This window comes from Rhincodon typus, chromosome 40 (assembly GCF_021869965.1).
Source record: "Rhincodon typus isolate 14 chromosome 40, sRhiTyp1.1, whole genome shotgun sequence".
Classification (NCBI taxonomy): domain Eukaryota; kingdom Metazoa; phylum Chordata; class Chondrichthyes; order Orectolobiformes; family Rhincodontidae; genus Rhincodon; species Rhincodon typus.
Genome location: NC_063371.1, coordinates 16577646 through 16592428, shown reverse-complemented (window position 1 = coordinate 16592428; position 14783 = coordinate 16577646). Strand labels below are relative to the sequence as shown.

The following is a 14783-nucleotide window of genomic DNA, read 5'->3' as shown; positions in this document are numbered from 1 at the left end:
TCTGGCCTACATGCGATTCCAGACCCACATCAGTGTGGTTGACTCTTAACTGCTCTCTGGGCAATTAGGGATGGGCAATAAAAGCTGCCTTAGCCAGCAACGCCCTCATCCCATGAATGAATAAAACAAAAATCAGAGCTGAAGTGAGGTGTAGAGGAGAGAGCATTAATGTTATAGTTGAAGGAGGGTGAGTGGGAGTAGTGAGTATAGGGTGCCGGTGGAGAAAAGATGCAGGTAATTCAGATTAAGTGATCAAAATGTTGGAATGGCAGATCAATGGTGTGTCTCCTGATGGTAACTGAAATTCCAACTCTTGCAGGAGACACATCATTGTACTGCCATTCTCAAATTCTGATCACTTAATCCGAACGATCAACATCCTTTCACCACCAGCACCCTACACCCACTATCCCCATGTCCCCTCTGTCCAGACTACATCTTAAATGCTGTCCCCCTTCACACTTCACTGCAGCTCTAATGAACAGTCATCTAGACGTGAAACGTTAGCTTGCTCTTTCTCCATGGATGCTGCCTGATCCGCTGTGATCTGCAGGATTAGCTGTTTTCAGTACATATTCCAGCATCTTCAGTAATTTGTTCCTACATTCTAACGTGGTAATGTTTAGTTTATTTTGTCCCTGCACAGTCTAACATTTTTAAAAAAAAAAAAAACAGTTCACATCTCGCTGTAATTCATCCGCTGAGGGACGATAACCTAAAAAGTGTCAGGTGTGTTTTAATCTGCAAAACCCAGATGAATGAATCTGAAGGTGTCAGTCGGTCAGCCACTGCTCAGGCCACATACTTCATGTTAGCACGGCAATGACATTGGCTTTCTAAATAGAGAAAAGCAAGAAAGACACGGACTTGGAAATCCATGTGCGTTTGTGTGCAACGTAGACTCACCAGAATGATGGCTGGACAGCAAGTGGTCAATGGCGTGGGATTGAAATGAGACAAGCACGGTGCTGTGTCCTGGAGTTTAGAATACTCTGAAATGAAATGTTTGTAAGAGAATAATAGAGATAGATTTGAGATAGATGGAGAGAAAGGCAGTCAAGGGAATTCATTCTCTTCCTTTCACACCTGAACTTAAAACCATTTTGCATCTCTTTGTTTGTCTTTCACCACCATTAACAGCTGCTATGTTTTTGGCCCTTGCCCTCTATGCAAATCATAGCGCCTCTGCTGTTTTTGCTTGAAAGAAAAGGTAAAAAGCAATTTGCGAACATCATTCAGTTTGGTAGAAATCCCACCGATTTCGAAACATTAAGTCTGCTTTCTCCCTCCACAGATGCTTCCAGATCTGCTGAGTTTATCCACCAGGCACTGCTGTTGGCAGCAGAGTTACAGCACACACGGTATTTTAGTTTAAAAACAAACTTCTCCAGACCTCGGGACTAAGGATTTTTATTTTAAAAGAAGATGAGCTGGGAAGCGTAATTCCAGCGGGCAAATGAAGTAGCAAAAGCCAAATACAGAAGTGGAATTTGTGGGAAAGAAACAACTGGCAGAGAGAAACCGTCCATGCAGGGGGAACTGCAGACCAGGGGAGAAAATATGTACGGTAATAGCAATCACATTGTCAGAAGTGCATTGCAAAGTGAAATAAAAGGAGGCAAAAGACACTCCCTCTCTTGGACCATGATATAGTAATCTACTTTCAGCTCGATCGCAAGCCACCACGTCTACAAATTCTGTGGTCAAGTATTCGGCTTTCAGGGCGGTTGCATGTGTCAGCACACCCTGTAGCATCAACCTGACAGTACCTTTTATATGATTCCTGAACAAGTAGTGAAGACTCCGAAAGCTTGTGATTTCAAATTAACCTTTCTGACTATAACTTGGTGCTATATGATTTCTGTCCTTGTCTCTACATCCTCATCAGTGGGTGTGGCCCTTTGATCTTTTCCTTACAAATTGTGTGACTGATGCCACCTCTCTCACTAACACATGAAGACAAACTGTTGGACGAAAACCTGGTACTGTATGATTTCTGACAATGTCTGCCCCCAGTCCACCACCAGCAGCTACACATCAATATCTCTGAGCCCATCCCAGTCCAACACCAATAACTCCACATAAACTGATGACTTTTAACACTGAAAACATTGATGCACCTTTTCCTCGACGTTGGGGCTGGCTTGCTTTGTTCTCCCAGCCTCCTCTTTGTCCACCTTGGACTGCAACGTCTGCAGTTTCTATTTTTCCCTGCATCTAACCTCTCACTGACTCACATCACACAACAGGCACAGCCACTCACTGTCAGACTTATGCACCTTCCCAAATCGCCTCCTCAAAGTGCAGTGCTTGTGAAATATCGTGAAGATCACGAATCATGTTGAAAGTCTGTTCTTTTCGTGAATTCCACACTGAAACCGAGTCTGATTTATGCATTTGCATATCTCTCTATAAAGGAAACACCCCCTCCTCTGCTTCCCACAAGCTGCAAGCTGATTTACGGAAAGAAATCCCCAGAAGTGTGCAATACACCCGAAAGTAAAGGTTTCACTTCAGTCTGAGACAGTGTTCAGAATTTGATGTCAACGCCAGTAAAAAGCAATTACTAAGCTCTACTTGAATCACGTTCACGAATTTAACCAGATCCTCTCCAAAATGACACACGTCTTCCTTGTTATTTTGCTGGGGCCTGGAACCAGTTGGAAGGGATTTCATTAGGAAGCGATTGCCTCGTCTTCTCAGCTTGAAATCATAGAATTGCTACTGTGTAGAAAGAGGCCAGTTGTCCCATCGTGTCTGCACAGACTCTCTGAAGAGCAAAGCACCCTGTCCCTGCAGCCCTGCCTTTCTCACGGCTAACCCATGTGGCTGCACACCTTGGCACTGTGTGGAACCTGGAATTCCCAGATGAAACCCACGCATTCACAGAGAGAATGTGCAAACTCAACCCATACAGTTAACCGAGGTTGGAATCAAAACTGGGCCCTCGTCGCTGGGAGGCAAGTAAACACTGTGCCATCTTCTTGTCTCAACTGTTTTCGCCAACATTCCCAAGTAGAGGCTTGTTACAGGTTGGACACAATAAACGCTAGTTGCTGAGTAGTGGCCTGTTACAATCGAACATGATCGACACTTGTTGGTCAGCCTGTAACACTTTGAAAACAGTCGATTGTGGTCTAGGCCCGAAACGTCAGCCTTTCTGCTCCTATGATGCTGCTTGGCCTGCTGTGTTCATCCAGCTCTGCACCTTGTTGTCTCGGATTCTCCAGCATCTGCAGTTCCTACTATCTCTGATTGTGGATGCTAATCTGTTTCAGATTGAACACAATTAACACTGATTGCTGAGGGCTGTTACAGGTTGAACATAGTAGACACTGGTTGCTGAGCAGAAACCTGTTACAGGTTGAACACTGTTGACACTATTTGCTGAGTTGAGGCCTGTTACAGGTTGAACACATTAAACACCGGTTGCTTTGTAATGGCTTGTTGCAGTTTGAACATAGTTGACATTTGTTGCTGAGAAGACGCCTGTTACAACTGGAACACAGAAAACACTGCTTGCTGACTATTGTCCTGTTATAGTTGAAACAGGAGATACTGGTTGCTGTTCCCGATGGCCAGGGTAAGGGATTGGAAGTACAGACCTAGAGAGTCACAGTTTAAAGGATACAGGGTAAGACTGAGACAAGGAAAACTATTCTCACCAAGAGAATGGGAGAACCTGTGGAATTATCTGCCACAGAAAGGGGTCAGAACTGAAACATTGATCAAGAAGGAGATGAATATAATTTTCAAGACTAAAGAGATTAAAGGGTATCTGGTGAAGCGTGTTGAGTTGAAATGTATACCGTGATTTTATTTATTTTATCAACAGTTACTTGGAATCGCACTGTGATGGCTCACTGACCCACATCAGAAATTGACTTACCCCCTCTGGAGGACTGAGTGATCGAGTTGATGGGGGATAAATCCACCACCGAGGAGATCTCAGTGATCGCTGTGATGGCGCTGGTGGGGTTGGGGGTTGATCTGCATGCTGGGGGATAGCGCCAAAATTCGAGTGTAGCTCACAAGAGAAAAGGTTACCTCAGACTACAATGGGCTTTTGATTAGATGGGCCTATGGCCGAGGAGTGACATAGAATCCCTACATTGTGGAAACAGGCCCTTCGGCCTAACAAATCCACACTGATCCTCAGATCTCCTCACCCAGACCAATCCCACTGTAACCCACATTACCTACGCATCCCTGAACACTTTAGGCAATTAAGCGTGGCCAATCCACCCAGACTGCACATCTTTGGTCTATGGGAGGAAACCGGAGCACCCAGAGGAAACCCACGCAGACACGGGGAGAATGTGTAAACTCCACACAGACAATTGTGCGAGGATGGAATTGAATCCGGGCCTCTGGCTTTGTGAGGCAGCAGTGCTAACCACTGGGGTTCCATTTTACAAAGGCAAAACAGTGCAGGACTTAATGCTAATGTCCTGGAGAGTGTTACTGAACATATGACACCTTGGGGTGCAGTTTCATAGTAACTTAAAGTGCAATCAAAGATAGAGACAGAGTTTTGAAGAATTCGCCTGGTATGTTTGCCTTTATTGATCAGTACAATGTGTGTAGGAGTTGGGAGGTCATGTTGCAGCTGTACAGGACATTGGTCAGGCCACTTGTGGAATACAGCACACAATTCCGGTCTCCCTGCAATAGGAAAGGTGTTGTGAAACTTCAAAGGATTCAGAAAAAAATTACAAGGATGTTATCGGGGTTAACAAAGTGTAGAGCTGGAGGAACACAGCAGGCCAAGCAACATCAGAGGAGCAGGAAGGCAGACGTTTCAGAACTAAACGCTTCTTCAGAAATGGGCCTATTTCCATTTCTGAAGAAGGGTCTAAGTCCGAAACGTCAGCCTTCCTGCTCCTCTGATGCTGCTTGGCCTGCTGAGTTCATCAGCTCTAACCTTGTTATCTCAGATTCTCCAGCATCTGCAGTTTCTACTATCTCTGTTATCGGGTTTATAGGGTTTGACCTACAGGGAGAGGTTGAATAGGCTAGGGCCATTTTCCCTGGAGCATTGGAGGCTGAGGAGTGACCTCATAGAAGTTTATAAAATTACGAGAGGCATGGAAGGAGTAAACAGCCAAGGTTTTCTACCTGGAGTGCAGGAGTTCAAAACTAAATTCCATCAGTTTAAGATGAGAGGGGAAAAGTATAAAAGGGAGCTTAGCGGCAACATTTTTACCCTGAGGGTGGTGTGTGTATGGAACGGCCTGTAAGAGGAAGTGATGGAGACGGGTACAATAACAACACTTAAAAAGCATCTGGATGGCTGTATGAATATGAAGGCTTTGAGGGATATAGACCAAATGGTGGCAAATGAGACTGGATTTATTTCGGATCTCTGGTCTGCATGGACTAGTTGGACCGAAGAGGCTGTTACTACGATATGCATCTTTATTAGTCTATGACTCTACAATCGTTGTGATGTGGGTACGATCCACCCACCCTGATGGCTAGGTGATCAATGTGATAGGTGATTGATTCACTCCCCCCGGATGACTGGGCAAGAATTGACAGATTGCCAGGCTTTGGTCCTACCTGCAGAATATCAATCTGGTGCTCATGCAGTGGCATGAGGCAGCCAGGAGAGAGTGATTTTGCATCACGTTAAACACAAGAGAGACAGAAACAGAGCGAGGGGCTGTGAGACTCAGAATCAAGATTTTTCATTCATTAATTCAAAGTGGGCCTCATTGCAGGCAGAGCTGTTCATATCTGGGGTGTAGTGGGTGGTGGCAGTTGTGTCGGTGACAGTCGTGTCCGACTGTTACCACACTGAGGGGGCCATCATATTGATGGGGTTATTTGTCAAGCCAATGTCCGGCGAATAACCGGAGTCAGTTTTCCAGCTCCCCAGGTATTAGAATATCACTTCCTATGACATGTCCCTTGCTGCCCATTCCGACTTGATCCAGGAGCCAAGAAATGACCAGACACAACCTTCAACACTTAAACAGACCCTTTACTTGAAATCACTGAATGACCAGGAGGTGGAAACAGCCAAGTGGAAGGGTCTTATAAACAACTGCGTGACTTATTGACAAACAACAGATCCTGCTCTGTCGCGTGTAAACTGAACAAAATACAATATCAATAAATAACATTACTCCTCTGCAACTAAAGGCGGGAGTCTATCTCACAACTGAGCGCAGATTAGCAAACTGACAGCACTGAGCTCCTCCAGGATGTAACTCCTTTCAGAAGAGCTGCTCCCAAGCTAGGAGCGGGACCTGGAAAGGGACAGCCCCATGCTCTGTGTCTGCCGTTTGGAGCGGCTTTATTCCTGGAACACCAGCCACTGTTCGAGCCCAGAACACTCCAAACTGTCCCTGTCCACTCTCACTGCACTTGGCATTTCAAGTTTAATTTTCATAAAGACAAATTATGTGTATGTGTATGCGTGTGTGTTTGTGTGCATTTCTGAAAAAAAAGACATGAAAGATGATATTGTTGAATCTGGCTCAAAATAAAATTGTTGCTTCATCGTCTTCCTTTGAAACTTCTTGCAATACAGAGTGTCAATTAGTATGGTACAGCTGGTAATGGGTGCCCTCGGTCTACAATGTGTGCACATCGCTGATCACAAGACTGTCTCATTTCAGCTTCTCCCTGTCAAAAATGTAAACCAGCTCCCTGAAAGCAACTTCAAATTACACTATTGGCGCGTACTTTCAAATCCCATTAAATCCAGTCCTTTGTGAGTCGTGACCACTTCAAAGATTTCAATTCGCATTGTGTTATCGAGCAACCATTGAATACAACAGTGTTGAAACAAGGTTCTGATTGGTGTATATTATTAACACAGTCACCACAGATCAGAATGAATCTCGCTGCATCTTTTCTGACACGGGCATTCAGACAGCTGTCTCGCTAACTGATTTAACAATCTTGTAAACCTTTATGAATTGGCCCTGATGAGCGATTCGATCCAGCTGGATTGAAACCGGTTGGGAAATAGTGATCATAACTGAGAGCTGGGTTCTCTATCATCGAACATGTGGAGGTAGACGCCATGCTTGAGAAGGCAAGTCCTCACCAAGACAAGGCTTTTACAAGCTGCAATCCCAAAAATAAAAGGGCTACTGGTCCCAAAACATTAACTCGGTTTCTCTCCTTCTTTCCACAGATGCTGCCAGATCTACTGAGTTTCTCCAGCCGTTGCAGTCTTCATTTCAGATCTCCAGCTGTTCTTTGGACTGACTTGTATTGGTGAATGAGTCGCAGTGTATTTTAAGTAATGAGCACGCTTGCTACAAGTTAATTGCAGTGGAAGGGTGGTAGTAATGTTTGAGACAGTACCCCTTATCAGGGCGACGATAAACCAATCTCCCTTGACCAGTTTTCACTTCTGCTTAGTATTCGAGAGATTGCCACCCACGGAAAAGTTCTCTAAGCAGACAAAATGGCGAAAACGAACATCAGCATCTGACCCCGTGACTCCTCCACGGAATCATAAAAGTGTACTAAAAATGTCACAGTCTCCAATCCCTGCCAAGTTTCACAAATTTGCCCCAAATGTTTACAAAAGTGTGCACCAGCCCCATTCCCCTGGTATAGCCTAAGTGTCCATCCGTGGTGGAAATGCCAAAACACTACCTAACTGGAAGCTGAGGGCACTGATCAGTGGTGGGCAGAAGTGGGTGGAGGGACAAGTCTCCACGGCCATGTGAAATGGACAGGGCACGGGGTAAGACTGAAGGTAAATTGGCTTCTAGTGTTGCCCAGTCTCCCGTATCAGACAGGCAACCACCGTGACAAGAGCTGCCCCCTTGGTGCTGCCAACTTCAGACTGGATGTAAGCATTGCTGTGCCAAGCATGCCACTGTCTCATGCATTGTCGAGGAGAAGCTGCAAACGAAAAAGAGGAGATCAGCTGGTGATGGATCCCAGTTTCGAGTACCAACCCATATATCACAAAAGGGAAACCCAGGGGCCAAATTGGAGGTGTCAACAGGGGAAGGCGGTGGCTTAGTGGTATTATCACTGGACTGTTAATCCAGAGAACCAGATAACATTCTGGGGACCTGGGTTCGAATCCTGCCATGGCAGATGGTGGAATTTGAATTCAATAAATATCTGGAATTAAGAATCTAAAGATGAGCATGAATCCATTGTCAATTGCTGGAAAAACCCACCTGGGTCACTAATGACCTTTAGGGAAGGAGACTGCCATCCTTACCTGGTCTGGCCTACATGTGACTCCAGACGCACAGCAATGTGGTAGACTCTTAACTGCACTCTGGGCGATTAGGGGTCGGCAATAAATGCTGCCTCGCCAGTGATGCCATCAGCCCGTGAATGAATAAAGGGAAAAAAAAAACATTGTGCCCCCTCTCAATCTTATCCGACCTTTCACTTGGACCGTCATCAATCTTCGTCATCTTCCTGACCCTCTGTGGTCTCGACTGGAGAGATGCTGCAGGCTCCGGGATCGGGAGACAATTTGCGGATCAGGGCACCTCCCACCACAATTGAAGTCCAGCTTTCGACGTCAATATTTAAAATTCAGTCAATTTGGAGGACTTCGATGGGGTTGGAGGAACTGGGGGTGGTGTATTGGTCAGCGAATGCTCCAATGTCAAGTGATCAAATACTAAGCCGGCCCTCGGAAAGGAATGTGAAACTGATGCAGAAATCTAGAATATGAGCTAAGTTCCAGTAAAGATGTATTGTTGCACTTATCATCGATTCGTGTCAAACCCAATCATGTTCACTCTGTTCCTTTAGTAGAGGAAATCAATCATCCTTACCCGATTTGGCCTATACATGACTCTGGATTCCCACTCTGAGAGGAGAGGGGGCGTTTATTTAACTGTCTGTGAACTTCTTTCCTCAGGACAACAGTTGGTTCAGAAGGAGAGGAGGAGTGCGAGCCAAATGACTTGATCAGACCAAATGGTAGAGATAACACCAGGAGGCAAAGAGTATCGTAGAGCTCAACAGCAGAGGAAAAGATGCTTCAGCCCACACTGGTCAGAAATGAAACAACTCACGATACTAAACCCCAGTTCCCAGCACTTAGCTCATAGCCTTGACATCATGAGTGCTGATCTAAATTCCTCTCAATATGATGAGTGTTTCTGTCTCTCCCACGCTTACAGGTAGTGAGTTCCAGATTCCCCACCATCCTTTGGGCAAAATAATCTTATCCCACGTCTCCCTCGAAAACTTCTAACCTTTCCCTTAAATCTGTGATTCCCCCAACTACAACCCACCCTGGAAAAGATCATTGTACCTCTTACAATAAAAGTACCTCTTACAATCTCCTCTGCTCTCAGGTAAACAACCCCAGTCCATCCCAAAATCTCTTCAACAACTGAAACTCTCCAGCTCACAGAAGGCAACATCCTGGTAAATCACCCTCTGCACTCTCTCCCAGTGCTATTACATCCCTCGTGCAATGGGAATTCCAGAATTGCACATACTCTCTCTGCGTGGCCTAACTGACGATGTATACAGTTCCCAGTCACACTTCCCTGTTTTAAACTCTGCACCTGCTTTAATAAAGGCAGGGATCCCATGAGGCTTCTGAAACACTTTATCCCCTGTCTTATTACATTACGGGAACGGGGTATATACACACCAAGGACCCTCTGATCCTTGGTGGTTCCCAGGATCCTGCCGTCCATCATGTATGTTCCCTAGCCTTGTTTGAATGGGCATCGCTCTACTTTTGATCGGGATGGAGGGGCTTCACCCACAACTTTGCTAGTAACCGTGTGGCACGGTGTAGCGTCAGCTACAGGTGTTACTGAAACAGGCTAAGTGTGTAACTTACGAGAGATATTCATTCGGTGTCTGCTCAAACCCAAACCTTTCTTCCACGAGATTAAAGAGACACTGGAATATCTTCAATAGCAGAGCCAAAGCCATCAATTAAATCGTAAAGTTTATAAACGGCATTCTGATTGCAAGGCTCCTGTGAGACCCTCAATTCAGACATTCGTAACTGAAGTGGTTCTATAGTTTTGTCCACAAATCTGGCTTTGTAAAGAATTAAACCCTGCTTCTCTCCGTTTTGACCTCAGTGCCTGTTTCGATCATTTTGAATGGTATGGAATTCACATTTTCTGTGGCAAGGATTACTCAGGGTTTACCCTTTCAAACAATTTGGAAAATACTGATCAAATAGACTTCCTGGATTTTACCATCTTGGAATCAATGTCACAAAAGCTCAGCACAGAGGGGGCTGGCTGCATTATGGGCCAAGGACTGGCAGATGGAGTTTTCTGCAGATACATGCAATGTGTTACATTGTGGGAAGACAAAGCAGGTCAAGGCCTACACAGCTAATGGCAGGGCCCTGGGGAGGGCTGTCCAACAGAGAGACCTACGGGTGCAGTTTCATAGTTCCTTGAAATTGGTGTCACAAGCAGACAGGGCTGTGAAGAGGCATTTGCTATGCTTGCCTTCATTGATCAGGGCATTGCATACAGGAATTGGGGTGTCATGTTGCAGCTGTATAGGAAATTGGTAACGCCACATTTGGAGTACTCTATACAACATGTTCACCCTGCGATAGGAAGAATGTCAATTAATTGGACACAGTGGAAAGATGTACAAGGATGTTGCCGGGACTAGAGGGTTTGTGTTATAAGGAGAGGCTGCATAGTCTGTTACTTGATTCCCCGTGGTGTAGGAGATGACGTGTGACCTTACAGAGGTTAATAAAATCACGAGAGGCGTAGATAAGGTGAATAGCCAAGGTCTATTGACTGGTTTAGGGGAGTTCGAAACTAGAAGGCGTGGGTTTAAGGTGAGAGGGGAATGATTTATAAGAGACATGAGGGGCACCTTTTTCATACAGAGCATGGTGCGTGTATGAAATGATCTACAAGAGGAGGTGATGGAGGCTGGTACAATTACAACATTTAAAACGCAACTAACTGGGTATGAATAGGAAAGCTTTAGAGCAATATGGACAAGACCCAGGCAAATGGAGACTAATTTATTTTGGAAAATCATTTCAGCATTGATGAGTTGGGCCAAAGGGTCCGTGAACGTGCTGTATGAATCTATGACACTATGACAGGGCGGTAAATATAGGATACACAGCCTCGGCTTTATTAACATGGCTACAGCCTCAGTCACGGTAGCAGTCTATTCTAAACTACAAGCAACACAGAGCTGAAATGTTGGCTGTCCTCGCTCTCTCCGCTGATGCCGAGTTTCTCCAGCAATTTCTGGCTTTGTTTCAGACTTCCTGCATTCCATGTCGTGAACCTGAACTAAAATGCTCCCAAATGTTGCGTGCATGGGCTTCAAACCCTTGTACTTACGAGTCATGACACTGGATTACAAATGGCGTGAGTTCCTTTTCCAGCCTAGGCCATTAACGCTGGCTGTCTGCTATCTAATGCTGACAGAAGTGCAGAGCTGACCAGAGTGAACTTACTGTGGGTGCAGTTTATATAGATTGTCATCCCTTCCCACTTTGACCAGGAGGCAATCCATATTCTGGTTTTCTCGAATCATTTCCACCACGGTTGACAATCCTATGATGCAGAAATGGGCAGTCCGCCACGGTACGATGCCACATACCTTATTCATAATGATGTTGTCATCAACCGTACTCTGCAGCTCCAACTTCTGCAGGATAGCTCGGACCTACAGCAGCACCAAGCAATTACTGAAACAGAGCAGAAACAGACTAATATAGTCAGGTACGTAACCGTCACCAACATTTCAAATCAATATCAGCATTCATCAATATCCTGGGGATTACCAGTTTCATAATTACAGGCATTGCATTTGAAGGCATTAACTCTTTTGCTCTAACGGAGTCCCACTCAATATGGGGGCATTTGAAATCACGGATAATGACAACTCTGTTTTATTGATCTTACAATGATCTCCCGACATTTTTGTTCCTCAATGTCTCTCTTGCTGTTGCATTTATTGTATAATCCTGTCAAAGTATGCCCCCAAAATATTTTTGATGTCTACACATATTGCCACAGTGGATGGGCCCTCCACTATATCTTCACGAAGTGCAGATGGGACATTGTCCCTGATTAGTAATGGAACACGTCTACCTCTTTTAGCTTTATCCACATATTGTCTGCAACATTGAGTAGCCCGTCCCGACCATCTACTAACCAAATCTCTGCAATGGACAAAACATCATAGTCCCATGTAATGATCCAGGCTCTAAGCTCATCTGCCACTACCTTCAATACTCCTTGCATTGAATGAAGCACACTTCAGCCCATAGTTCCATCGTCTTCATTTATTTTTCTCTGCTTGTCCATTCTTTATGATTTATTTGTTCAAATAAGACGCTTGCTTTCAATTTCTCCACTTACAGACCTTCTGTTCTGGGTTCCAGCCCTCGCTACCCTAGTTTAAATCTTCCTGAGTAGCAGTAGCGAAACTCCCTACGAGGATGTTAGTTCCACTGCAGTTTCAGTGCAAAACGTCTCTCTTCTACAGGTCACCACTGCCCACAAGAGGTCTTAATGATCCAAGAATCAGAAACCCTGCTCCCTGCATCAGTTTCTTAACCACGCATTCATTTCTCCTATCTCTCTATTCCTTACCTCACGAGCAGATGGTGCTGGTAGTATCCCAGATATTACTGCCATCGAAATCTCACTCATCAGCCTCTTTGCTAATTCTCTGAACTCACTTTGCAGAACCTCATCTGCCTATGTCCTTGGTACCGATGTGCACTATGACTTCTGGCTACTCACCCTCTCTCTTCTGAACTATATCCTTGACACTGGAACCAAGGAGGAAACACACCATCCTGGAGTCTCAACCGCGGCCAAAGAAACAACAGTCTTTGTCCCTAACTAGTGAGTCTCCTACCAATATCACTAGATTGGATATTGCTCGACCATGCTATACAGCAGAGCCAGTTGGCCTAGTTCCAAAGGCCTAGTTGCGGCTGTTATGCTCAACCAAGAAGTTGTTCCACCTACAGTTTCCAACAAGATGTTCCTGTTACAGAAGAGAATAGCCACAGGAGACACCTGCACTACCTGACTTCCCCTCCTGGCAGTCGAAAATTCAACTGACTTGACTTTTGAAGTGACAACCTTCCTGTAACTAGTGCCTATCACACTGTCTGCTACATGTATGCTACTAAGTGTGTCCAGCTGCTGCTCCATAAAAACGATGTGATCTGTGAGGAGTTACAATCTGTCACACTTCCTGCAGGCATAGTCGTCAGGAAAACTAGAATGCCCCCTGATCTCCCACATCTGGCAGGAAGAGCTCACCACGGCCCTTTGCAGTAGAAAGATTAAAGAACCTCACTTTGCTCCCTTCCTCTGTAAACACAGTATTCACCTAAACCCACACTTATTCCAACTAGTAGCACGAGTTAGTTGCTTAAATGACATAGCAGTCTTTCTAACAAACAAGCAAATCTCTAGGTTAAAGCAAACTTCTGGACAGTTTGTCTCAATCTCTAAATCCTCCTTTTGTTCGAGGAAGAGAGAATGATGGAAACATTGCAGAAATGTAACCACTCCTTGTCACTATGTTCTTCCCCACTACGCCGATCAGTCGTGATGGGTGAGCCCACTTCTCCCTGTTTAGATTACAATTTCCCAAATATACTACGATTATTTCCTTCATAATTGATTTAAAAAGTGTTTTCCTGACATTAGATGCTGGGCCAATCGGTCTAGCATTTCCCAGTATTGCCTTCTTTCATTTTTTTTTCCAACAGGATTGTCACTTTGGGCAGCATTCCAGTCATGAATTACTTCTCTGGTATCTAGTAATTTGTTGGAATGTTACAATCAACGCATCTGACTTTTGTCAGGGATCAAAATAACAGGTCATCAGGGCCTAGGGATGTATCTGACTTTAGGGCCATCCCAGTATCTAATATTTCTTCTTTAGGAATGATGATGTTACTTAATTCCTTTCCCATATTCTTTTGACACAATGGGAGATATAAAGTTTCTTCCACTGTTATGACAAGTCATGCAAAATACCTGTCTTACTCTTCTGCCATTTCGTTCTTGCCCTTAACTGTTTCCCCAGATTCAGTTTCCTCAGTTCACTTTGACCTTTTTCTTCCCTTTTCTATGTTTAAAAAAGGTGTTTTCATTGTCTGTTTTTATATAGCTCACTAGTTTGCACTCTGAGTTTATGTTCTCTTTCTTTGTTAACATTTTTGGTCCTCCGTTGTTGTCATATGAATTTATCCAGTCTGCGGGGCTCTCACGACATTTGTGTCCTCCTTATCGAGTATTTTCTTTCAACTTTATCCTCGCCTTAACTTGTCTTGTTAGCCATGATTGGTTTGTCCTCCTCTTAGAATCTTCCTTCCTTCTGGGATATATTACAGCAATATTACACCGCTGCTATCCCTATAGTGCATTTACCTGCTCATATTTATTGTAATCGTCAACATTCCTGGTCATAGCGTAGTCAGACAATGTAGAGATATGGTCGAAAGATGAAGGTGGTGATCCCAACATTAATCAATTAATCTGGTGCAGAGGAATGTGATCTTGAAGAATCATCAACTGAGACCATGAAGGTAAAATTCAAATCACAAGAAGGGCAAACACACTATTGTTTTGGACTATATGTCCCAAAACAGTCAAAGAGAGATAGAGAATTGAATTCGTCAACAATTTCAGAATAGTGCAGGAACAATAGAGCAGTAATGGCCAGATTTGAACGACGCAAATTTTAACAAGCTCAGCTTTAAAGTGCAATGCAGAGAGGTATCAAAACTCTGAAAATGCAACCAAGCGACAGTTTTTTTTTTTTTTTATCAGCCTGTCCGTGGGAAG

The 14783-nt window shown here is 44.5% G+C and overlaps 1 protein-coding gene across 1 annotated transcript in view; it reads right to left on the bottom strand.

Annotated features, from left to right (window-relative positions):
* The window catches only part of LOC125487331 (probable G-protein coupled receptor 139), a 37576-nt gene extending 23171 nt beyond the window's left edge, over positions 1-14405 (bottom strand). Inside the window, exons 1-2 of the mRNA XM_048618526.1 lie at positions 14367-14405; positions 11420-11631 (exon numbers count right to left, since the gene is read on the bottom strand). Coding sequence (XP_048474483.1) covers positions 11420-11631; positions 14367-14405 — 251 coding nt within the window. The remainder of the gene's footprint in view (positions 1-11419; positions 11632-14366) is intronic.
* Between the last annotated feature and the right edge of the window lie 378 nt (positions 14406-14783).